General features: G+C 43.2%; 1 protein-coding gene across 1 annotated transcript in view; it reads left to right on the top strand.

Annotated features, from left to right (window-relative positions):
- Positions 1-2,807: 2,807 nt before the first annotated feature.
- The window catches only part of LOC309890780 (ATPase family AAA domain-containing protein 2-like), a gene marked incomplete at both ends in the record, with an annotated part of 95,394 nt that continues 74,745 nt past the window's right edge, over positions 2,808-23,456 (top strand). The window contains 3 exons of the mRNA XM_082785192.1: positions 2,808-2,967; positions 3,833-3,923; positions 4,351-4,589. Of these exons, the coding sequence (XP_082641318.1) occupies positions 2,808-2,967; positions 3,833-3,923; positions 4,351-4,589 (490 nt within the window). The remainder of the gene's footprint in view (positions 2,968-3,832; positions 3,924-4,350; positions 4,590-23,456) is intronic.

Below are 23,456 nucleotides of genomic sequence, written 5' to 3'. Positions count from 1 at the left end.
TGTTCCCTGCAGCCCCTCCAAGCCTGGCACAGGCCCTGAGAGCTGGCTCCGGGGACGACCCCATTGCTGTCTCAGGCGCCAATACACACAAGGGGAAGGAATGCATGCAGAAGTCATCTCGTTTCGGAAGGGCAGAAAGTCCTCCCAAGAAGGGGAAGGAGCAAGAGGAAGGCGAGGCAGCCTACCCCAAGGTAGGGCCATCCCAGGGCACAGGAAGCTGTTGGAAAGGAGAGCAGAGAGAAAAGCAGCTGAAAGCAGGTGATCCCCATCCCTGGGCGAGCTGCGAGCCATGGGACAAGATTGCAGCTGTCCTCCAGGCGAGCACATTGTCAGCTGGCTGCTGCGCTGCTGGGATAGCAGCTGCGGGAGCCTGGCAGCAGAGGGCAGGGAAGCCAAGCAGCTGGGATCCTTCTCTGGGGAAGGGGGCACTGAGAAAGCGCTTGCAAACGGGGCACAAGCCCTCAGCCTCTGGAGGCGTGAAGGAAAGGGATCCCTTCTGGGAAGATGCTGTGGTCTTGCTGTGGCTCGAAGAACAGACGGTGCTGGCTGCTACCAGCGTGCTGCAGCAGCGGCAAGACAGAGCCGTGGTGGTTTTCCTCAGCCGGCCAGCTGAGCTCCAGCACAAGCGCTCTCTCCCTGCCCCTCCTCCAACGCCAAGGGGAGAAAAGAGGCTGGCAAGGGCTCAAGGGCTGCCAGAAGGACAGGGAGATCACTCCACAAGGAGCGTCACGGGCAAAGCAGGCTCAGCACAGCCTGTTCCAGTCCAGCCCGGGGCCTGCTCCTGCGGGGGCTCTCCACAGGCCGCGGCCTCCTCCAGGCCACAGCCACCTGCTCCACCGGGGGCTCCTCCAGCCACAGGGGGGCTGCAGCGTGGAGATCTGCTCCACGGGGGACCCATGGGCTGCAGGGGGACAGCCTGCTCCACCAGGGGCCTCTCCCTGCACAGGCCGCAGGGGAACTGCTGCTGTGAGCCTGGAGCACCTCCTGCCTCCTGCTGCACGGACCTTGGGGGCTGCACAGAGCTTTCTCACTCCTCCCTGAGCCACACGCTGCTGGGCAGCAGCTTTTGTTCCCTTTCTTAGATGCAAGATCTTCTTAAATTCAGTCCAGCCAAGTAGGAAAAGTAAATGTGGACAGCTGTATCTTGGCAAAGAAGATAGTAGGGAGCAAGGAGGTTCAGCAGTCAAGATGGAAGGTGATGCCATGAGGCTTACAGGCTAGTCATGTTCTAGTGAAACCCAGCCTGAAGAAGAAGAAACCTGCCTGACTACTTGATGTGAATAACAGACTCTGTTCAGCTCTTTCCTAACATAGAAACGGTGCTGACTGCTTCTTCAGAGTAACAGAAGTTCGTGATACTACTGAAATAGTTGTGGTTCAGATGTAGATCTGATTTCTCCTAAGCACACTGAATTCACAACTGTGAATTCACAACTTTCTCCTTCCAGAGGAGGCTTTGCAATTGAACACCTGGAGAATAGGTAAATTTCCCGCTGTTGTTCTCCTCTCCTCTTGTTTTGTTTTGTTTTGTTTTGTTTTCCTAGCAGCATAGGCTTAAGACTCTGAAGAAACAGGCTGCTTTTTTTCATTTCCAACATTTGCTGTTCCCTGAGCCCTGCCTTCTATTTTTGCAGTCATAGGATATGTGAATGTAAATTCGTGGAGAGAGGTAGAAAACTGTTTCAACTGGTGTTTTTTCGGCTATGTGGGGAGAACAAATAGAGTGGTTTTGAATATTCTGGCTCTTAATCAGAGCGGCATGTGGAGGGAGACAGATGCGTTTGCTTTTTTAGTGCAATGGCTTCAGAAGCAAGAGGGGAAAAAGCACTTTCTCTGGGAGCTGAAGAAGGTGTCCTAATCACCGGAGAGGTTTCTAAATGGCATATCTTTGCGAGGGTTCCTGTAGTCCGGAGGTTTTTGTTTGTTTGTTTGCCTTTGGAAGGTTTTACTCTTAATATTCACGTCCTTCAGCAGAAGTGAGAAACGTGATTTTATTTTGTGCAGTGTCGTGGACCCTCCGAAATCTCCTGGGAACGATGAATACCTCGCCCAGTACCAATGTGATGACGGTGGAGACAAGGAGAAACCAAGAAGATCAAAAGAACGTGACCTCATTTCAAAAGAAACCGTTTTGTACGGCAAAGAGTCTTGTGAGCCTGGTGAGAAATTGCAGCATACTTCCTGTCTCGAGTCTGACACTGAATGTAGCTCTAAAAACCTTTCCTCCTCAGCTGTTACAGAGAGATGCCAAGATACAAAGGACAAGACTAAAACCACTGAGAAAGAGCATTACCAAAGCAAGAGGGAACATGCTCCTACTGAAGAGAAGGAGAGTCAAAAAGCAGGTCCTTCCAGCAAGAGAAGGATAAAGTGGAATACAAAGAATACAAACTTGAGCTCCTGATTGGCTTCATGCTGAACTCTGTGCTGTTCTTGTCCTAATCTTGGTCTCTCCATAGATAATACGGTTTAAATCCAAATAGAATCGTGCGATGAGGAAGATCTCACTGCAACAAATTCAACATCTAAAATCAAAGTTGACATTTTCCGTGATTTTCTTCCTGAGCAGAAGTGTGCGGTACTCCTTTTATATTAACGTAGAGATTATTTCAAACAGTCTTGAAGTGCTTGATGACTTAACAGTCTGCAGATTTATTATCAAATCAAAAAAACCCCGACTTGGTAGACTATTTTTTTCCCAGTTTTGAATGACCACTAGGAAGAAGGTTATTCCGGCATCAAGAAAGTCATGTGGAATGTAACAAAATGTACTGAACCAGTAAGTAAAACTTTTATTTTTCTATTAGTTCCATTGTTTCAACTCTTCTGACCCTTCTGGACGGCATAGATAACAGAGGGGAGATCGTGGTAATCGGAGCTACTAACAGACTGGATTCTATAGATCCTGCTTTACGAAGACCAGGACGCTTTGGCAGACACTTCCTCTTCAACTTGCCAGATAAAGAGGTGAGAACTTAAATTCAATGTAAGTGCTACCATGGCAAAGTCCAACTTTATAGGAAAAAAATAATTGACAACTTGAACAAAAGAGTGATACGTGGAGACACTGCGTTGTTCCATGGAGGGCAAATCTGGTACTGGATATATATGGTCAGGATGATACCACCAAGTAGTTAGTTCTATAATCAAACCTTTCATTCCCCAAGTTGTACCTGTTTGCTTAATTATTTAGTCCACTTGGGTGTTTTCATCATGAAGTTGTGTTTTTGGTCTCAATCCTTCCCTTATGAATGAATAGGGGACGTGTTTGCATTTGATTGTGCCCTGGATCAGTGGTAGTAGTTTGAGTCATAATTCTTTTCTTCTTTATAGTAATTGTAGCAATTGGAAGCATTGTGCCAGAAGTGCTTTCTGTGAATTTACTGACTGAAAATCAAATGTGATGAAGTAATGAGACTGTCCCAATGAAAGCTTGCTAAGTTTTAGAGAAGTTCTTTGGACAGCAAAGAAATGTTTCTGGATAAATTTTTCATTACAGTATTTTCCTCTGCGTCCTTAGGTCTCGTAGTTTGGAAACTTGTTATTGAAGCTATAAATGCCTTTTCTTTCACTGTAGGTTCCTAGAAAAAGTTCAGTATAACAAATAAGAACTATTCAATTTCCTGGTTGAAAATGCAGAGTGTATATTAAATAACTGTAAAATACTTGAAAGTTGAGCAAGTAAGAAAAGCGTATTAATAGATGAGGGGTTTTGAGGGAGGACTGTTTTGTTTTTTGTTGTTTGTTTGTTTGCTTTTTGGTTTGTTTGTTTCTTGTTGGTATTTTTAAGGAAAACTTGGGACAAGCTAAAATGCAATGATTTTGCTTCCAGGCTAGAAAAGAAATTGTCAAGATTCATACTCGTGACTGGACCCCTCAGCCACCGGACATGTTGCTTGATGAACTAGCTGAGAAATGCATTGGTAAGACTGAAACAGAAACGGATTCTTGCTTGTGACCAAGTTGTAAAGAACCTTAGCTTGTACCAGGCAGTACCCATGCTCTTGTGCCTTGCTGCACAAGTAGTCAACGAGGCAGCTGGCACACCTTCATAGCAATCAGAGTGAGATGCTTTCATCTATTTACTCTTTGTTGTCGTTCCTCTTGTTGTCTAAGAACGTTAAATGGTTCTGGGGCATCTTCCTCAAGAGTATAGTTTTTGATGAGGAGTCTGCTTCAGCTGCATAAGTGCAGGATATCAGGCAGTGAGCAACATGAAACTTCCCTGCAGAGCGGTAGCACTTTGAATTCCCTGTTAAGCTGTTTGGTTTTGGCATTACAAATTCTTTAAATGTTGCATGTTGTAAACCTGGGCCTTGACTGATGTAACGTTTGATTTTTGTTTGTTAGGATACTGTGGTGCAGATATCAAATCTTTATGTACTGAAGCTGCGCTGTGCTCTCTACGCCGATGCTATCCTCAGATTTATGCAAGTAGGGAGAAATTGCAGCTAGATGTTAATTCTATTAAAATAAAAGCGAAGGACTTTTTCATGGCTATGAAGAAGGTTGTTCCAGCTTCAAACAGGATCGAGACTTCGCCCGTACAAGCACTATCACCCATTTTCAAGCCACTTTTTCAAAGATCAGTAGAGAATATTTTACAAGTTGTGCAGAAGATCTTCCCGCATGCACAGCTTGCACTAAAGGAGGACCGACAGCAAGGTATAACCACAGCATCCACTTCTTTATAATTCTGCTAAAGCAAAAACTTGTGGTTTGTGCAATCAACTTAAACCTTTCAGACATAATGGTGGTAGAATTTTATTATTTGCATGTGCGTGTCTTGTTTTTGGGCAAGTCTGGAATATAACGCATAGGTTTTATTGTGGATTCGAAACTGAAATGCCAAATGGAAGCTCTGAATGATCAATACACAGTAAAGGATGATGCGTTCTCTACTGAAGCATCCTGCTTCTGAGGGCAGCTAAGATAATTAGCATTTGTAGAGGTTGACTTGAGGTTTGAAGTATAAGGCACCTATTTTTCTTTAAAAAATCAAAACTCAGATCTTTGGAGGGGAAGCATTTCTAGGTCAATGTTTCTAATTCCTTTCTGAAGAATGTCAGGACCAGGATACAAGTATAACTGGTCTAAGCTAAATATTGTTTTAGCTATCATCATTTTTAACCAGTCTCCTAATTTAAATGCTTGTGGATCGTACTATACACGTGAGATCAATTAGCATTGATACTTACTAGATGAATGGAATTCTGTGGCCATCACATCCTTTATCCCCGTGCTTTCATTGTGGGAACCTCCTCCAGAAAGAAATGGTCTTGTTTGTTTCTTTTTTAGCTATTTAGCAACTGCAGAAAGTGTTTGTAATCTCCTTTATTCTAAGGGGGAGAAAAAAATCACCAAGAGTAGCATACCTTATATGTACACATCAGTGGGACTTAGTAGAGCTTTGTAGGGCCTTGTGCCATCTCCTTAGATCTGTGGTGGGCTGAACTCTAGGAAATAGCTTTCAGTGTGTGCTCTCAAATGAAGAAAGGGTTTTGGCACTGATTTAGAAGCTGTATTAATGGAAGAGAAAGAGACAAAGGCTATTCAGGAAAGTTAACAAACCTCTTTTGCCTTTCAGAGCATTTCAATCCTATTTTACAAGATGATATGTTTGACAGTGATGACAATGCATCCTTGGTTTCTGGAGATGAATTAAAAGATGGAATGCCTGACGGACCAGAGAAAAAACGCCTCTGTTTCAGCAGGTAAAGAAAGATAGATCCCTGTTACGTTTAAATTCTCAGGTCTGCTGAGTCTTTGTGAACAGTTCCAGCTGTTAAAAGTGCGAGGGGTGGTAGACGAAGGGGCAACATCAAGTTTGTGTGTTGAAGGGGTGCTTGGTATTCACAAGAAGAAAGGGTGGAGGGACTAAAGTTGTAATGAAGTTGCTCTGAATGACCAAATTGAAAAGCCCAGGCTTCTCTTCGTAAGCCAAAGTGATCCGTAGACTACCAGAACACGTTGACTTAATCCATGGCATTCTTTGAAAGACTCAAGACCACATAAATGTGCAGTCTGTCCTTTTAGCTAAAAATACCCCAACTTTATGGGTTTGTGTTGCCACCTTTTGCCCTTCTGTTTTCCAAGATTGTTAAACCAGTAGTGAATTATGTAGCAGAAAGAAAACTGAGAAATGGCTCGTTAAAACACCTTGAGAAAAAATTGAATGGTGTCTTTATTTGTTAAGCCACCAAGTTGTGTTAATCTTGTGATATTTTAGTATGGAAGTCATGCAAGCCCACAGTTGGAAAGTTAGATCATGTTGTCACAGCTGGATCAGTTATTTTTCTCCGTCTCTATTGCTGTGCTGTCCAGAAGATTTTCTGTGCTTTAGAGCAAGGCTAAGTCTCTAGCATCTTTGATTTAAGCCAGCAGAGGTACAGCCTGATTGTAGTGGGGAAACAAATGCTCCTCACCAATTTATTTCCTAGTAGTAAAGCAAGATTGCAGGGATATTAATTTGCAGTCTTGGTTTAGTTAAGAATTAGAAAAACAAGGGGAGAAGATGAAACAAAGGGAAGAAGGTGAAACAATTGGAATGACTGAATAACTTAACTGGAAATCTTACATGTATTTAATGTACCGCTGCCATTTGGATTATTTGGGGAGGGAAAAGAAAGTCTATAGGAAAATTACTTGGAACATCTGTGTGTTTATTCAGCACCTCATTTATAAACTTGTTTTCTGAACTCTTGTTCTAGGAGTGCTTTCTGCGAACCAACATCACGCCAGCCCCGTCTGCTAATAGTAGGAAAAGAAGGGTACGGCCAGGTTTCTTACGTGGCACCCGCGGTGTTGCACGCTTTGGAGAAGTTTCCCGTTCACACCCTGGACCTTTCTGTTCTGCTTACAAACGTTGCATCGCCAGAAGAAATCTGCGGACAGGTACCTTTTTTCTTTTTCTTCTCATCGGATTCACTGACTGTATGTAAAAGATCAATCGAGTTGCAAGTAAGGTGAGCAAAATTCATTGGTAATGGAGGTGGCCTTGTTTTAAAGTTGCTTCTGTCTGAAAATCCCCTTTTCTTTTAGACAGCACCACAAACAATCTGGATGTTGTACATGTCGACATTTTCCATACCCAGTTTTACAGTGAGGCTGTTGCTAGCAGCTCAGGAAGCTGGGCGGTGTTGCTAATAAACATCTCTTTGTGGAAAGAAATGCTGCTCATGTCACTGGGATCCAGAAAGTAGTTCTCATTGCCTCCTAAGACTGTGTGCTCCCAGTAGATGGCTCTGTATCAGACTGCATGTCGGCTACTTTTTGTAGGCTTCTTCTAAATTATATTAGTAAGGCAACCAAGGTTTGGGGCTTCTGTTTATTTTGTTTTCGCACGGACATACACAACTTGTGCTGTTGCAGTATGTGCACTAAAAGCATTAACATTCAGAAAACACTTCATTTGCACAGTGATGTGGTTTTAACTAGAAAAAATGACCAGATTTGGTGTTTTTACTTTTAGGCAGGAAATCCATTTTCTTGTTTGGCATCACTACCTTAAAATATTTTTACCTTTAGTGGAAACGTTTGAGAGCCATACAAGTAAGGACAGACATGTTACACGACTGAATACTGATGTGTCCCTTAAGAGGGACATTTCCTTTCTTTGTTGTGCGATGATTGTGGCTGTGGCCATATAGCTACGGTGTCTAGCCACTGCCTGAATATATCCTTCCCATCTTCTGACTAGAGTTCTCCGAATACTGACAATCTGAAAGGGTGCACAGAGAAATTCCTTATGTGAAAGGATGCTTGCCACTCTGTTCACGCAGTTTCATTTCACGGGGCAGTCAGATGGCTATGTAGCTATGTATTAAGAGGTTCTTGTACGTGTCTTAGTTTTCTTACGCAAGCTTTCCTTTTCACTAGCTGATCCGAAATGCTCAGAAGACAGCACCAAGCACAATTTATGTCCCAGATATCCATTTATGGTGGGACAACGCTGGACCTGCCTTGAAACTTACTTTTCTAACTCTACTACGTAACATTCCAGCACTTTTGCCAGTTTTGCTGCTTGCTCCGTCTGATGTACGTCACTGAGATCTCCCAGAAGAGGTATTTGTCAATACTTTCCTTACTATTTCTTCAGTGTCTTGTAATTTATGAATGCTTTCAACATCAAACTGGTGTGCTTTCTTAAATGCATACTGTTATTACTCAGACACCCTAACAAATCACTTAAAATTTGCTTAGAGAAAAAGAATACTGTGAAAGCATCTGCTTAAGGTTTTTTCTGAGTCAAGCAAGTGACTTTCACCCCCTTCTCACACATGCAAATAATAAATTAATACAATAATTCTGGTGGCTACAAAGTGGTTCAGTCAAGAATATGCAGTGCTTGAAATGACAAGAGGATGTTTTTACTGAAGAGATTTCTTCTGACTGTCTGCCATTCCATGCTATGTTGGGCAAACTGCTAATAATGCAATTTAGTAGAGAATTGAAACACTTTGATTGAAAAATAAATAAATAAATCAGTTTCTTTCTTCATAGAGGCCAAAGCTTTCCAAGCTGGAAAGCTGACTTCCAATTTCTGCTCAATTCCAATTTCTTCTCTCAGTCACTGGGGGAAGAGAACGGGTCTAACCTAGACGTGTTTATTATCAACTGCTTTGAAAGTGCTTGAGTTCCCACAGAAGTTTTTGTACAGGCTGTAAATTCCTTCTAAAATAAGTAGTGAAATTCCTCACCTACCTTTTATTACTAGAACTTGAAAATGGAGGAAGACGTAGAGGTACTAGCTACTTCAGACACCTTTTGGTAGAGAAATAAAAACTCAGCAAAAAGCCCTCACTTGTCTGCTGAAGCCTTTCTTTTCCCTCTATAGCCATAAAGGTTCTAAGTAAGGGCTGCAGCAAGGCAAGTAAATACAAAGGAGGCGCTGTTGGATGTGGTGAAAGCCATTACTTTATCAGTGTAGCGTACAATCCCTTCAGCGAGCTTTAATTCTACAGGTGATTCTTAAAGGTGATATTTGAATTTGCCGTGCCAACCTGTGAAAATGTAGCCTTTTAAGGCCAGGAAGATAACTTTTTTCAGTTTGTGTTCTTCAGGTTATTCTTAATTTGAAAAGGTACTCGTCTTTTTGGAATAGAAGATGAGTTTTTTGTGGCCTTAAATCTGAAATGTCTCTCCTCCTTCTGCTTTAGATGCAAAAATGATTTAATACGGAATTTGGAGAAGTGTGCAATATTGAGTAGCCTGGTAGGGCAGAGAGAGCAGCCTTTTTTTGAGGACCTAATTCTAAATGAAGTGGCTAAGCCTCCTGTAAAGAAAAGAGGTGAGGAGGATATGAGAAGTACATCTAAAACTTTCCTATCGAAGTTACTAGCTCTTTGGGCTTTGCTTTGGTGGTCATTTTCTGTCAGTAATTTGTCATATGCTTGTATTTGAGTACTGTAAATTGGCTAATTTTTCCTGATGAATTGAAGTTGATCGGACATTGGAAGTTGTGCCTGTAGCACCACCAGCTGAGCCTCAGAAGCCACAAGAGGAAGAAGTAAAGATGCTGGAGGAGGAAGAGAAGGATACCTTGCGTGACCTTAGAATTTTCTTGAGGGACGTTACTCACAGACTTGCCACTGACAGACGTTTCAGGGAATTTGCAAAGCCCGTTGACCCACAGAAGGTAAAGTAGTGCTGATCCGTGTGTGTCTGTAACTTCTCAGTGTTCGTACTTCTCAGCGTTTTGGGGAAGGTTCAACTTTGTTTTTAGGGCTGCACTGTTAGGATTTTGCAAGAAGCAGAGGCAGTGCTTTTACTTCTGCTGACTCTCAAATGTCTCTTATGGGATTATTTGCTGAAAGCCCTGGTTTCATTCTAAAAAGCCAGTCCAAATGCCAACACAGTTTGCTCGTGAAAAAGCTTTGATATGTAGGCGTGTCACAGCACTGAAAAGCACAGAGATCTTTCCTTATAATGACAAACAGTATTTACAGGACTACTTGAGTGAAGTCTGAAGCCCTTTCTTGGACTGTCAGTTCCTGTGGGAACAGGAATAGGAGCAGCAGTTTGTAAAAATAAGTTTTGAGATCCTGTTCTCTCTTTCATCTGGAACTCCTCAATAGGAATCAACCATAAGTGCAGTGTGTTTTCTTTTTCCTCCAATTGGCTGCTTAGATGCCTTTTTCTCCTTAATTTATGAGATAAGCCTAAACTAGGGGCGTATATTTCAAAGACAGATGTAACTTGAATATACCTGGGGATCAGCAAAGTCGTCTTCATGTGGGCCTCCACTGGCTTTTCTTCCCCTTTTCTCCTAGGTTCTTGAGCTGTGAAAAATCTAGACAGATACATATGTCCTCATCTGAACTGGTCATTAGTCTCCTCTTCTGGTCTGAGGGAAGAAATGAGCACCTCAGGGCCCAGTTATCTCATTCTAAAGTAGATGCCTGCAATAGGTACTTCACAGGTGCAATTCAAGCACCTTTTCCTCAATGTCGACAACAAAGAGAATGCCGGATGGCTTGCTCAGCTTTCACTGTTGTGATTTTCTGAAGCAAAGTGAAATGAATCTCCCACCCTCAGTGTTTCTTCTCTACCATGCACGTGCTTCTGACCTCCCTACTTCTTGTTGTCCTCTCGTGGCCGCTCTAATGAAAAATGAAAGAGCCCTTCCATTTTTGAGAAGCAAACTGGTTAATTTCAGCATCTTCTGATGCATTGCAAATGTTCAGGGTTTTTAGGAAGTCGTTTATTTAAAGTCTTCAGAATAATTTTGGTAGACAGTGTGCAAGGTTAAGAAAACCTCTGAATGCTTGTATTTGATCTGCAGGTACCTGACTATGCCACAAGGATTAAAGAGCCGATGGATCTTTCAACAGTTCTGACTCAAATTGACTCGCGCCAGTACCTCGCTGCAGGAGACTAGCTGAAGGACATCGATCTAATCTGTAACAATGCCTTCGAGTACTACCTGGATCAAAGATCTACAGGTGAGGATGTGCTTTTTAGCCCTAGTTTAAAAAATCTGTCAAACATATAGATGGATAAATGCTGTGTGTGGACAATAGACTTCGGATGGATTAGATGATTTTGGACGTCCAGACTGTAAATATTTTATCATTTTGCTACTTGGGCATGGAATTGTGATATAAGTGTTCCCAAGGAACTAGTGCTTTTGTTTTAATTAACTTCGATGTTGTTATGCTGAAAATATTCACTGAGAGAACCTTTCGAAACCAACCTATGAAGAAAGCAATTTTTTTCTGTGATCAAAACAGTTTCATTGGTTGGTAGACAACAGTCAGTTAAAGTGTGTAAAATTTCAGATCGTCACAGCGCCTATGTTTTGGAAGGCATTGCATATTCAATGGTGAGGAACGAAACGGATACAGAGTTTGGACAACTTTGTGAACAAATTAAAGAATCTCGTGAGAAAAGAGGTACGTGCTTTAACGCTAAGGATTTGAAGACTTGTCTCTGCATTTGTAACTGAAAATGCACGACGAAGATCTTTGGTATCTATTCTTTCTTGCAAGGTCGCACCTCTGCAGCGTGTGCTCCATGCAACAACTCCAAGTCACCACAGCAGAACCCTGCTACTGAAGACGAGAAACCAGATGAAGAGAGTAATGAAAATGAGGAGATGCCAGCGGCACCTGTAGATGCCAGTACACCCATTTCTAATGGCAAGTTGCATTTTATTCTGCTGCACTTGTCATTCATACCTTCTCCGTTTTTGAGGCGCAACAGGTGTCTCTGATGCCTGGCTCTTTATGGCAGAGGTAGTTTGTTTTCAAATTGACTTCCAAATGGGAGAGAGAAATCCAGAGGTCATTCATTCAATATAGCGATGAATTAAAGTTCAAAGAAAGTTGGTTCATTTGATGTACTCTTACTGGAACTTCATTTTGTAAACAGAACGACCCCCAACTCAAGGATATCACAGCTTCCCTCCCATACTAAAAATGATAGTGCTCACCCTTGTAGGAGCAGCAATGTGAAGAAGGTCATGGGCAGTAAGAAGGGTTCGAAGCTTTGATATAACAAGCCTTTCACTTTTTTTGACAGAGCTCCTAATAAGCATCTTTAGCAAGGTCTGGAGATGGGAGAAAAACTCAAACTAGATTTTAATTCTAGGATGTATAATGTCAAGCTTGACTGTTCCTCTGAACAGTCAATTGAATTTATTTTTTTTTTAATTTAAATTAATTAGTTTATGTTTTTTAATTTAAATTCAACTGAATTAAAAGTTTTGAATTTAAATTCCAATTGAATTTATTGAAAAAAATTCCAATTGAATTTAATGTTTTGTTGTTGTAGTTTTTCATGAAACACTAAGTTTATGTGAAAGGTTTTGCTGCATTATCTTTTTGCCAAGGATATTAAGCTTAAGTTATCCACAAGAAAACGGTGGGGAAAGGGAAGCTTTAGTTTTGAAAGCTTTTTTTTTTTTTTTTTTTTTCTCTCCCGGTTTTTCTTGAGCACAGCAGCGTTTCAGTGTCTGCCTGCCATTAGTTGCCCCACTACCAAGTCAGGAGGGTCAATTAAACTTGCGTGAGGCAGAATTTCTTTATCTGAGTCTACGTGGTTCACATAAATATATTCTTGTTTCCTTCTTTCCCTAGGATTATTCTTCTCCCAGTATTGAATGTTTCAAGAGACACCGTTTAAGATCAATGAGCAAAAGCATCCTGCGGTGTTCAGTCTCCAGCTTTGAAGAAAGTATGGCGGTACTGAGGGGAAATGTCAAGAGAAGATGCTTTTCAAGGTACTGTATTTCTATATGTTCAATCTCTGTTCGATTTGTAGATTGAAAAGCAAGAGAGAAAGCATGTGCAGTGAGTTGTGGCCTGATAAACCTCCGGCTAAAATCAGCAGAGGCCTATGAGCATGCTGATGGCGTACCAGTACCTTAAAACTAGAATCCCTCTTCTCAGTGAAAGTCTTCTGCTTTTCTAAAAAAACCTGTTTTTTTCCCCAACCCCTTTGAGGTGTTGTTGTGGTTTAACCCGGCCGGCAGCTAAACACCACACAGCCCTTCTGCAACCCTCCCACCTCCCTCTCTGGGATGGGGGAGAGAAACGGGACAGTGAAGCCCGCGAGTTGAGATAAAGGCAGTTTATTAAGACAGGAAAATAATAATAATGATGGTGATGATGATAGTACTGCTACTAGTAATGTGTACAAAACAAGTGATGTACAATGCAGTTGCTCACTACCCGCTGACCAGTGCCCAGCGTAACCCCTAGCAGCCCGGCTGCCCCGCCCTATCCATGGTGCAGCGTGTTGCCATAAGGCATAGAATTCTTTGGCCAGTTGGGGTCGGCCATCCTGAGTCTGTCCCCTCGCAGCTGTTGCTGTGCGCCGATTCTGATCGCCAGTAGGACAGTGAGACACCGAAAGGTCCTTGGCTTGTTGTAAGTACTGCTCTGCAGCAATTGAAACATCGGGGTGGTATCAGCACTCTTCTAAACATCCTTTCACACATTCTAAGCCAAAACATAGCAACCTACCCGCTACTAGGAGGAGAACTAACGCTGTCCTAACTGAAACCAGGACATGTATCTTTTCCACTTGGGTGCTATTGCTCATAATTTTGAGAATTCAACATGAGCAAGCTAGGAAATGTGGGTACATACAGAACCGCGTGTATATGGCACGCAACAGACTTGGGATGTGGATCCTGCGTGAGGCCTACAGGCTTCTCTTTGTATACCATGGAGCACTGGCTTGTAAACATGGTGAAATTTCCCATCCTTGATGGGTCTAATACAACAAGTCTTTTCTCCCTTCTCTGCCCTGTCCTCTTTCTTAATGTAGGCAGTTGAGAAAGCCAAAATTGGAACGAAAAAAAGAATATAGCACAGGTAAGTGGCTGTAAGTCCCCGGGATACCTATTTGCGCAGGTTACTGAAGAGGATGGCACTTGGTCACTCCATGGCTTTCATTTGGCCCCAAAGCCTTCTGTAGTCAGCTGAATTCACTCCTCAGTGACTTTTCTGTGAAGAGAGGTAGGTGCAAATAGGAGATTTTATGAATTCCTTGGGGAGGGAGCAGTGTGAATTGCAGCTTGGTAGGCACAAAGCAAACTGTTCTAATTGTGCAAAGTAAATCGATACTTGGTAAGTTCAAACTCAGTTTTATAGCTGGCAAGCACAAAAGTAAACCTTAGCTGTGATCCTAGCAGCACAGTGGTGTAGCTCTTCCCTTCCCCTTGTCCTCTTGGCTCTTTTAATGACAGTGCAAGCAACCAACCTGTGCCAAAGGGTGCTGTATGGCAAACAATGGGCAGGCTTTTTTCTAAAAAGCACGAGTTTGAGTTATGTGGTGTTTGGGTGTTTCTCTTGAAACGATTCTTCCCTCCTTGAGCTGTTAGATCCTAATGCAGGAAATGGAAGTGCTGCATGCATAAACAGAGTAATCAAACATACACCTCTTAGGAAGAGGCTTGCAATGTCCTAGTGTTTGTTTTGAGCACTGTTAGATACAGTTTGACATGAATGGAGTGAAAACACCTTAGAGAAAGGTGTTGATTGTTCTCACTTTTCCAAGACAGAAATAAGTGGAGTAGATTTCCCTCCTGCATGGAACAAAAGTTGCACGTTTGTTTTTGTCTGGCTAGCTTTCAGTCTCTTTAAAAATTTCCCTACAGGTCCCAGTTTTAAGTAGACAGTTTAAACGTGCAGAGCGATAAAGAAGTGGAATGCAGTGGTTGTGACAACAACTTCTGACCTGAAATGTAAAGAAAACTCAATCCACTTCAGGGTGCCTTTTTTGTCTGTCTGTTTCCATTTTACAAGAGCAACGGTGAAATAAGGAGAATCCCGTCTTCACTGTTTCAAAAGACTTTGTTTCTGCGTTTCAGTCACCAGAACATTGAGGAGTAGAGCTGGTGCAAAAACTGTGAGACGAGTCCACGGAGAAAACAGGGACTTGGAGCTGCGCCGCAGCTGTAGAGTCGGACACAGTCGGTACTCGACTACTAACTCGTCCATTCTATTTGACAAACTTATGACAAAGTAAGTCATCTTTTCTTGCAGACCTCGTAGAATGATCTTTCTTCGCAAGCCTTTGCACTATGGCATGATGTTGGCCTCGACTTGCTCTTTATTTTGACAGCAAAGAGGTATGGCTGCTCCTGGCATTTCCTTCCTGTTTACAGGGAGACACCGTTACCTGGCTAGATAAACAGATTTTCTTGAAGGTGCTATTTCAGCATATAAGAATTGATTTAAAAAACAACCAACAACAACAACAAAAGTGCTTCATGGCTTACTAGTTTTGTAATCTCACATTTCTCCAGGAATACTTGATTTGCTGCATTTCACCATTACACTCGTCAGCGCCGCTGATTCTGGTTTATCACTATTTGCATTGCAAATCTCCTTGTCCAAAGCTTAAACTGATGTATGCACTGCTTGAAAACAAAACCTGAAGTTGCAGAGCAGAAGACTCAAGTCATTATGTTAGCAGCTGTGTAACCATACTGCTTTCCAAGCATAAGATGTCCAGCTTATTTTGTTTCTATGAAGAGTTTAAATGGCTCCCGTTAAGCAAAGATGTCCCCACACTGATACTTACTATTAAGCAAGGATTCCACCTCCTTTGGCTGAGGTCTGCTCCCTTACTCATATTCGAACATTCATCCAAGTAGCCTGCAATTCCACACTCTCGGGGGAAAGTCCATAGAATAGAAAAGGTTCCTCCAGTCTCTTCCTCAGCCTTTTTTTTTTGAAGCATGCAATAAAGCAAAACATTCACAGGCTGCCCTTCCATGCAAAACAAAGCAAATTAGTAAGACAGGAGCCACAAAACTGATTGTCCTTTAAAGTTAAAATGAGATTTGAAATAGATCGAGTTAGCAAGTGTTGTAAGTCTGTAGCTAAGTCTGGTTTTGCCAATGCAGCACAATTCGCTATCACGTAGCCAGAGCTGCTTCTGTAGCTCCAAGAAGCAAAACTGCTTTGACAAAATACTGTGTCATCAAAGCATTCGTTGGCTCAGTAGGCACGGCTCAGGTTCAACAAGTTTGTGAAAAAATGAGTACTAACAGAAGCAGCAGGGTCCAAAGAAACACTTTATGTCCCCACTGCGAAATGAGGGGCTTTACCTTGAGTGTTATGCACACTGTCAATAGAAAAGCACTGTAACAGAATCTGCCACGGCAGTTTGCATGTTACTGAAAGACCATCAGAGTGGGACTGCAGCAAGATCATTGCGAAGTTACAAAAAAACCATGTGGGGGTGGGAGTTTAGTTGCGTTAGATAACACAATCTTAGATAAAGATTTTGGTCTTAACGTAAAAGTAAGGATGTCTACTGATCTCTTCAACTCCAACAACTGAAGCCCAAATCTGAAAAATCGCCTTTAAGAATGCAAAGAAAATATTTAACTCTTCTGTATGTTCATACTTTGCTATCAAGCAAAGGAATGAATGCTGATGCCTTAACTATGTAGGGCTGTAGCTTACAGAGAGACTACACCTTCCTGTTTTTTTCCCTTTAAAAACGTTAAATGCGCGTGAAATTATTTGGGGGTGTTTTCACATGCAAAGCCTAATGCAGTGCATGCAAGCCCTGTCATCTTCTTCGTCTAGTAGTGTCGCGTTAAGGGGTGTAGCCGATTGACCGTCATGGGTCCCGTCGGATTCAGGGTGCTGAACTATCACGGTCACGGATTCACCAACAACGCAGTACGGCCTCGCTCTAGTCGCATTCAAGGAGAACTCTCACAGCTAGGAAGAATGCAATTAAGTGCAATTTCTTACGGCGACAGGTACACAGGTTCTTTGGATTGTCAGTGATAAATTCACTGTCTGCAAAAGCAAGCTAGCATGCATGAAATGCACAGGTACACAGCCTAGGTATTAAGACATTAAAAAGCATCAAAACTCTAGAGATTTCTAAGATTCCACAGAGACGCCTGGTATAAGCAAGCGTTCAGATCTTACCCCACGGCGTCCCAATGGAGTGGGGGTGGGGGAGTGAGAGGCTCAGCCTGTCGAGTGATGTCAGAAGGAATCCTTCCTGATAGTATCTTCCCTAACATCCCCTTTCTCTTAAAGCAATTGGTATTATTTTCTATCTTTAAGGTGGAGCTTGAGTGACTCTAGTCATGCATATCTTGGTTGTGCTTGGTAGAAATGATCTCACTTGCGTTTAAAGGTACAGGCTCTGAGAAATTCCGAGGGCGTGCTCAGTGAGGGGTGGTTGCACCTTGGAGGCGGGTAGCTTTTGGGATGGAGGTGTGCTTATGATGCCTAGTCGCTTAAGGCAATTACTCCACAAGTAGTAACTTAGTGTTGATTTAACTACAGCATATCTAAAACATAAGAAGGATGTTAGTATGGAAGAAGCCGATGAAACCAGTCCTTAAATCTTACTACTTACTGTGCGTGAGCAGACTGGCGTGAGTTTTAGCTATACTGGCAAATATCAAACCACACCTGTGTCGTCCCAAAGCTGGGAAAAAAACAAAAACAAAACCAAGGAAATGTTGAAGCAAATAGGGAGGCGTGTAGCTTGTGCAGTCTTTTAGCTGAGAAAATAAAGAAGGAGAGAGACAGGTAGCCTTGAGCTAGCAGAAGCAAGGAAGAGAAGGGCTAAAAGGGAAAAAACAGGAAGGAGAACACCAGCTCCAGACTGACCTATAGTAACCTTTTTCTCATTAAGGGTCATTAGCACATTAAAAATCACACCTGTCAAAATGCTAATCTATGCTAATGTGGGATTAGGTGTGTGTCCCCCCTCTGCTGTTCCCCCTCCCCCCCGGTATTCCTCTGTAATGCACAAGCTCAGTGGAGATAAGTTAGGTGAGCTGTAATAACCAATCCAAAGGAGCCAAAGAGAGAGTTTTCACAAGTTTCCTGTGTATAAATGACGGTGATTCGAGTCAGAGGTGTGCTTGCTTTGCGAAAGATGGCCAAGTGCCTGACTCTGCAGAGTTCTATAAGTAATTATATAATTAAAAGACCTTCGTGTGCATTCCGACTCTGGGTGCTTATTGGCGCGGTGCACTCTGCACGAACCTGCAGACAACATCTGTACTCGGTGTCATGACTACAGACAACCCTCTGCTGTTTATTTATTCCTGCATATTTTTCTGTGCATTCAACACAGCCCCTTTGGCACAACTAGTTAACCACGTAGCTGCCAGTCCACCACTCAGTTGCACTTGTGAAGAGGAAAAGCTATTTCCGTCTACTGGAGGAGCACATCCTCTAAATGCAAGCTTCACTCAGCTGGTCATTTACTGCAGGACAAGATTTGAAAAGTGTTGTTGAGTTCTGGGTTTCCTGCTTACAGGAAAAATTAAGTGCTAGATCGCCCTCTACTCCGCTTTGTCTGCTGCATTTAATGGAGATTAAACTGATTTCATTTGCTCCTCCGTTTATGGACAATGAGCTGAAGGAACAGGTACAGCACATTAGCCTGGAATGCCTTCCCTCCCAACCAAAGTAAACTGGAGCTGTAACTAACACAAGCAGAAGCAAGGCTTCCGTGTTTTCAGCTGAATAAAGTTCCAACAAAATCATCCTCTGGGATTTGAAGGTTACTTCACATGACATGCCAACGACTCTTTTCCCTCCAATGTAAAGCGGATCCCTGCTGTTAGTTGCTCTAGAAGCAAAGGAATCATCGGTTTGGTTACCAAATAGCCGCTTCTGCAAACGAGAAGTGTTGTGCTCTCTCTTCCCTTTGAATGACTCCACACTTCTCATCAGCTACTGGATTGCTGACCTAGAATCAGAGAACATCCCAAGGTGGAAAGGACTCCCAATAATCACCAAGTCCAACTCGTGGCTCCACACAGGACCACCCCAAAGTGAGACCCGATGTCTGAGAGCATTGTTCAACACTTGTTGACCTCCGTCAGGCTCGGTGCCATGAGCAGTGCCCTGGGCAGCTGTCTCAGTAGCCAGCCACCCCCTCAGCGCAGCGCCTGAGGCGCACGGGGCTCGGCGGGGCGGCCCGGGAGGGGAGGACGGCGGGGCGAAGTGGCAGCTCCCTCAGAGCCGTCTCCCCGCCGCCTCGGCCGCATGTCGTGGCTTTTTCGTGTCGGGGCTTTTTCATGTCGTGCCCTCGGTCTCTCGCCGTGGGTGAGATGCTGCTCCCCAGCGCGGACCCCTTGCACGCGGGGCCTGCCCGCGGCGGCGGCGGGAGGGAAACCCCAACCCCAAAGCCCTCCCGGCAGGGAGAGCTCGGGGTGAGGGCCGATCCGGCACCGACAGTAAACACACGCCGGAGGAAACGCTCTGGTTTTAGCCATGAGCAGCGCGGCCAGGTTCAAAAGGCGTCACGCTGGAGCTCCGAGTTCGGCGGCGTTCCGAGGCCGTTGTGGCGGTTGTGGAGACGGCCCCGGCTGAGGTGGCTGCTGCTGTCGCTGCTGTCCCCTCTGTCCCTGCTGTTGCCGCTGTTGCCGCTGTTCCCGGACCTTGGAGACCCCCGGCGGCTCCCTGTGCCAGGCCCTGTGGCCCCGGGGAGCTGCCCGCCGCCTCGTCGGCCAGCCCGGCAGCAATCCTGCCAGCACAGAATAGCCCACTGCGTTTCAGGGTAAAGTGACGATTAATTTCTATTTCCTGGCCTGGGTGCTGCTTTCTTCTTTAAGGAAGCTTCAAGGTTAAAGGTTCAACTCAGTTATGTCAGGGTTCAACTCCGTTTCGTGAAGGGGCTCTTGTACGAAAGCTTAAGCTGGGATTGACTCTCTGCTAAGCGGAGGCCAAACGTGGACCTACTGAGAAGCAGGTCCTAAGTGATAACATTTTCTAAAGAGACTGCTAAACACATCTGAAGAGTGCTGCTGCAGAACTCTGAATGGGGGGATAGCAACTGTCTTAAGTGATCTGGAATCTTGAATTTACTTTTCAATGGACAAGAGGTGTGTCTCTCAAGGCAAACAAAGAGAGGAGTAACACCCTCTCTTGTCACTCATGTCAACATAAATTTATGCTCAGAGCGTAGGTGTAGGAACAGCATCGGTATGTATATGGAACATCGGGAGAGGAAGCTCTATCGGTATTTACAGTTTTTCTACTACCTTGCCAGAGAGACGTCATCTCCAAATGAGAAATGGATGTATTTTGAAACAGTGGTGGTGGATCGGATTTCTTCTTTCTAGTGTTAATATTTGCTCTTGAATCGTACTTAATAGCTGGTAACACCTCAATCAGTTGTCAAAAATAAACTTAAAAATGTGTAAGGCTTATCTCATTGGTCAGTATAAAGATCAAGGTCTTCCCTTCCCTTCCCTTCCCTTCCCTTCCCTTCCCTTCCCTTCCCTTCCCTTCCCTTCCCTTCCCTTCCCTTCCCTTCCCTTCCCTTCCCTTCCCTTCCCTTCCCTTCCCTTCCCTTCCCTTCCCTTCCCTTCCCTTCCCTTCCCTTCCCTTCCCTTCCCTTCCCTTCCCTTCCCTTCCCTTCCCTTCCCTTCCCTTCCCTTCCCTTCCCTTCCCTTCCCTTCCCTTTCCTTCCCTTTCATTTTCCCCCCAGTATTGTTTTTCTGTTCTCCTTCTCACTGCAGTCTTGATTTTGTTTCTTGTCCCTTAAGTATGTTTCCAATGTGTTGCTGAAACATTTTCCCTTTCAATCCTAAAAAAGGAGCTGTCACTGGTGAAGATCGGAGCTTATCCCTGAGCCCAGGAGCTGTCACCTTAGTCTTCCAATCGGACAAGGACGACTTCATTTCTCATGTAAATGCATTTGTCAGGTTTGCGTATTGTTTTTTCAGGAATGGAAAGTGTGTATAGAATGGATTTAAAATCAATTTTAAATGTAAAACGTCAAGGCAAAAAAGTTCTAATTACAACCTCTGCACACAATTTGCCAGCTGTGGGACTAGGAGTTTTCTTATTTACTGTGTTTTGTTTAACGTGTCTGAAGTTTAATGGACAGCAATCAAGGCGTGCTAGAAATCTGAAAGCACTTTATGCTTTGTTCTCTCCGTCATTTTGGTATAACAAACTAGCTTATGTTTTAAACCCTCCATGAGGTTAGTGGTTTCCCTAAAGGTAACAAGTCCCTGTGTGCTACAGTAAGACAGTAACAAAACATGAAGTATAGAAGTTCATCCTGTCATTATTCAGCTTCTGCCTATGGACACACAACTACACTTATTTAAAGCGGTATCACCTTGAAACCTAATCAGCATTTTAAAAAGGACTTTGTAGCAGTTATTGGCTTTTGTCCTGGAGGGCTGAGGTTTGTTTTGTTTTGTTTTACATTCAGCATTTCCGTTTCTAGCTTACATTCCCCTGTTGTTTTGCATGAGGAAAGCGTGCAACTTTAGAAAGGAGAACGGAAAGAGCTGCTTTTTAGTCTAACTTTTCAGTTTGTCGTAGGAGTTTTAAATGTGGTAGGAGTAAAACACCAGAAGTACTGCTGCCAAAGTTATATTCAAACTCGTCTTTCTTGGAGAAGCAGAAGAAGCCCAGGGAGAAATAAATTTGCAAACATGCTCTTCATGCTCTCCTTTCCCAAGATTTCTCTGAGATATAGCCCATCCTCTGTGGGTTTTGAGGTATATGGTTCCCAGGAGTGAAAAGGAGGGCCAAACATCTCTCCTCTTGGATCTCAGCATGCCAGGGCTTTGGTGTACTGCCACTTACAGCTCCGCTTTTTCACCTGGAAAAAGCGACCGCATGATGTAGACTGAGGAGCCCTCAGAAATTAACTTGCTATCACCAAGTGACGCCCAGAAAAGGTGTATTTAAAAGCTAGGCTCATTATAGAATCACAACAAACCCCTCATGACTGGTGCAGTAGACAGTGAGGTAGAGGGCGAGCCCTGGAAAGACAGAAGAAAAGTAGCAGTGAGTTCTGGGTACCTTTGTGCAGACGAAACAGAAAAACGCAGGCAGTGAAGTAATAGTGTTCCGTTACTAATGCCAGCAATAGATAATTGCAACAATTATCTATTAGATCATAGGTGCTAATTAACAGATAATTGCGCAACTCCGGAAATCAATAAATAACTGATTCCCCTCAGAGAATGTCTTCTACATTTTTATATTAAAAAGACTCCAGAGTTGTAATGGATTAAAATCCTACGGAAGGGAAAGAAATGGCATCAGCCACTAGTTCTGCAGAAGCGAAAAGTAATACTGATAGAGTTTAGATGGAAATTTTCACTTTGTGTGTTTAGTTTGGGGATTCTTTTTAAATCATTCATACCAGCGATTTAGTTCTTAAGGCTGTTTCTTTGAGATTAAGTGACAGGACTTCTGTTACTCTTTTCTTCTTGGAATGCTTCTTGATAGTCTTACGTCAGCCAGAACTTCTGTCTCTGTTGCAGATGTGAACAATGACCGTAGCTAAGAAGCCCAAATCTTCAAAGCCTAAAAAGCCCTCTTCAAGGCGGTCTGGCAAATCCAAGAAACCAAGTCCTAAAATACTGATGTCACGCACCGCCAACTGGGGCCGGATAGTGCCTGCAGAAGATTCAAGCCAAGTCTCTGTGGCCCAAGGACGTGGAGGTGCTATTTACTGTAGATCATCTGAAAAATCTAAGGCTTTTGCCCCAAGAGATCTAAGTAAGTGTGCGTTCTATCCTGCCTCCATTGTCTTCAAAGCAAAAGTAGAAAATGCAGTTCTTACTTGTTGCACTGATAGAGAAGGGGACTACTGTGAAGAAAGACTTCAAAAGCGAATCCCCTAAGGCAACTGAAGTGACTGATGTTACAGAAATTAATTTTGATATATTTACAGTCAACAGAGAAATACGGGGAGCTTTTTGTAATGCACAGATTCCTCCATGTCTTTTCTGTTTTGCAGAGAAAAGTGTTTGATTGTTGCTATTCACAGCTTCCATTTTTCACAGGTTTTTTGAAGGATAACATTGCTCAGGAAAAGATCTGGTATCTGTAGGGGTACCGTCATTCCTAGTTCCTAGTTTTTACGTTTTTACCGTATAATTTCAAGTCTAAGTTTGTGGTTTAAGTTATAATAAGGAAAAAAACAGTACTTGAGTTAATCAGGTTAAAGATTATAGATGGAGAGGAACTTGGCGTTAGGTGCTACAAACAGAATGGCAGTTAGCCTTGCCTTAGAAAAATTAAAATGGTTGACTAAAGTTGTTTTTGTTTTTGTTTTTTTTTTCCCCAAAACATTGTGTTGACCAGCCAATTTGAATTTGGTGGTATTAAAGCTGTCTGCAATAAGTTTTTCTGGTTTGGATTGTAGCTAGCTCCTCTAGGTGCTCCTGCAGAATAGTATTTTTTTAAATACCTTTCTTCGAAACAAACAAACAAGATCTCTTTTTAAATTTAACTTTCTTGCAGTCGTTAATGATGGAATTGCTCCGCCACAGAGCATTCTTTTTCCACCTGAGAAGATTTGTATGGATTGGCGAGAAACACAAAGTGTTGGAGTTGGCCTGTACAATCTTGGCAACACATGTTTTCTTAATGCTACTCTACAGTGTTTGACCTACACACCCCCACTTGCCAATTACATGCTTTCTCTTGAGCACAGCCAGTCATGTGAGTACTTTCTAACAGTATTTTGAATCT

This window comes from Aythya marila (genome assembly GCF_965140915.1).
Source record: "Aythya marila genome assembly, contig: HAP1_HAP1_SCAFFOLD_258, whole genome shotgun sequence".
NCBI lineage: Eukaryota > Metazoa > Chordata > Aves > Anseriformes > Anatidae > Aythya > Aythya marila.
This window is presented reverse-complemented; position numbering and strand designations above follow the sequence as displayed.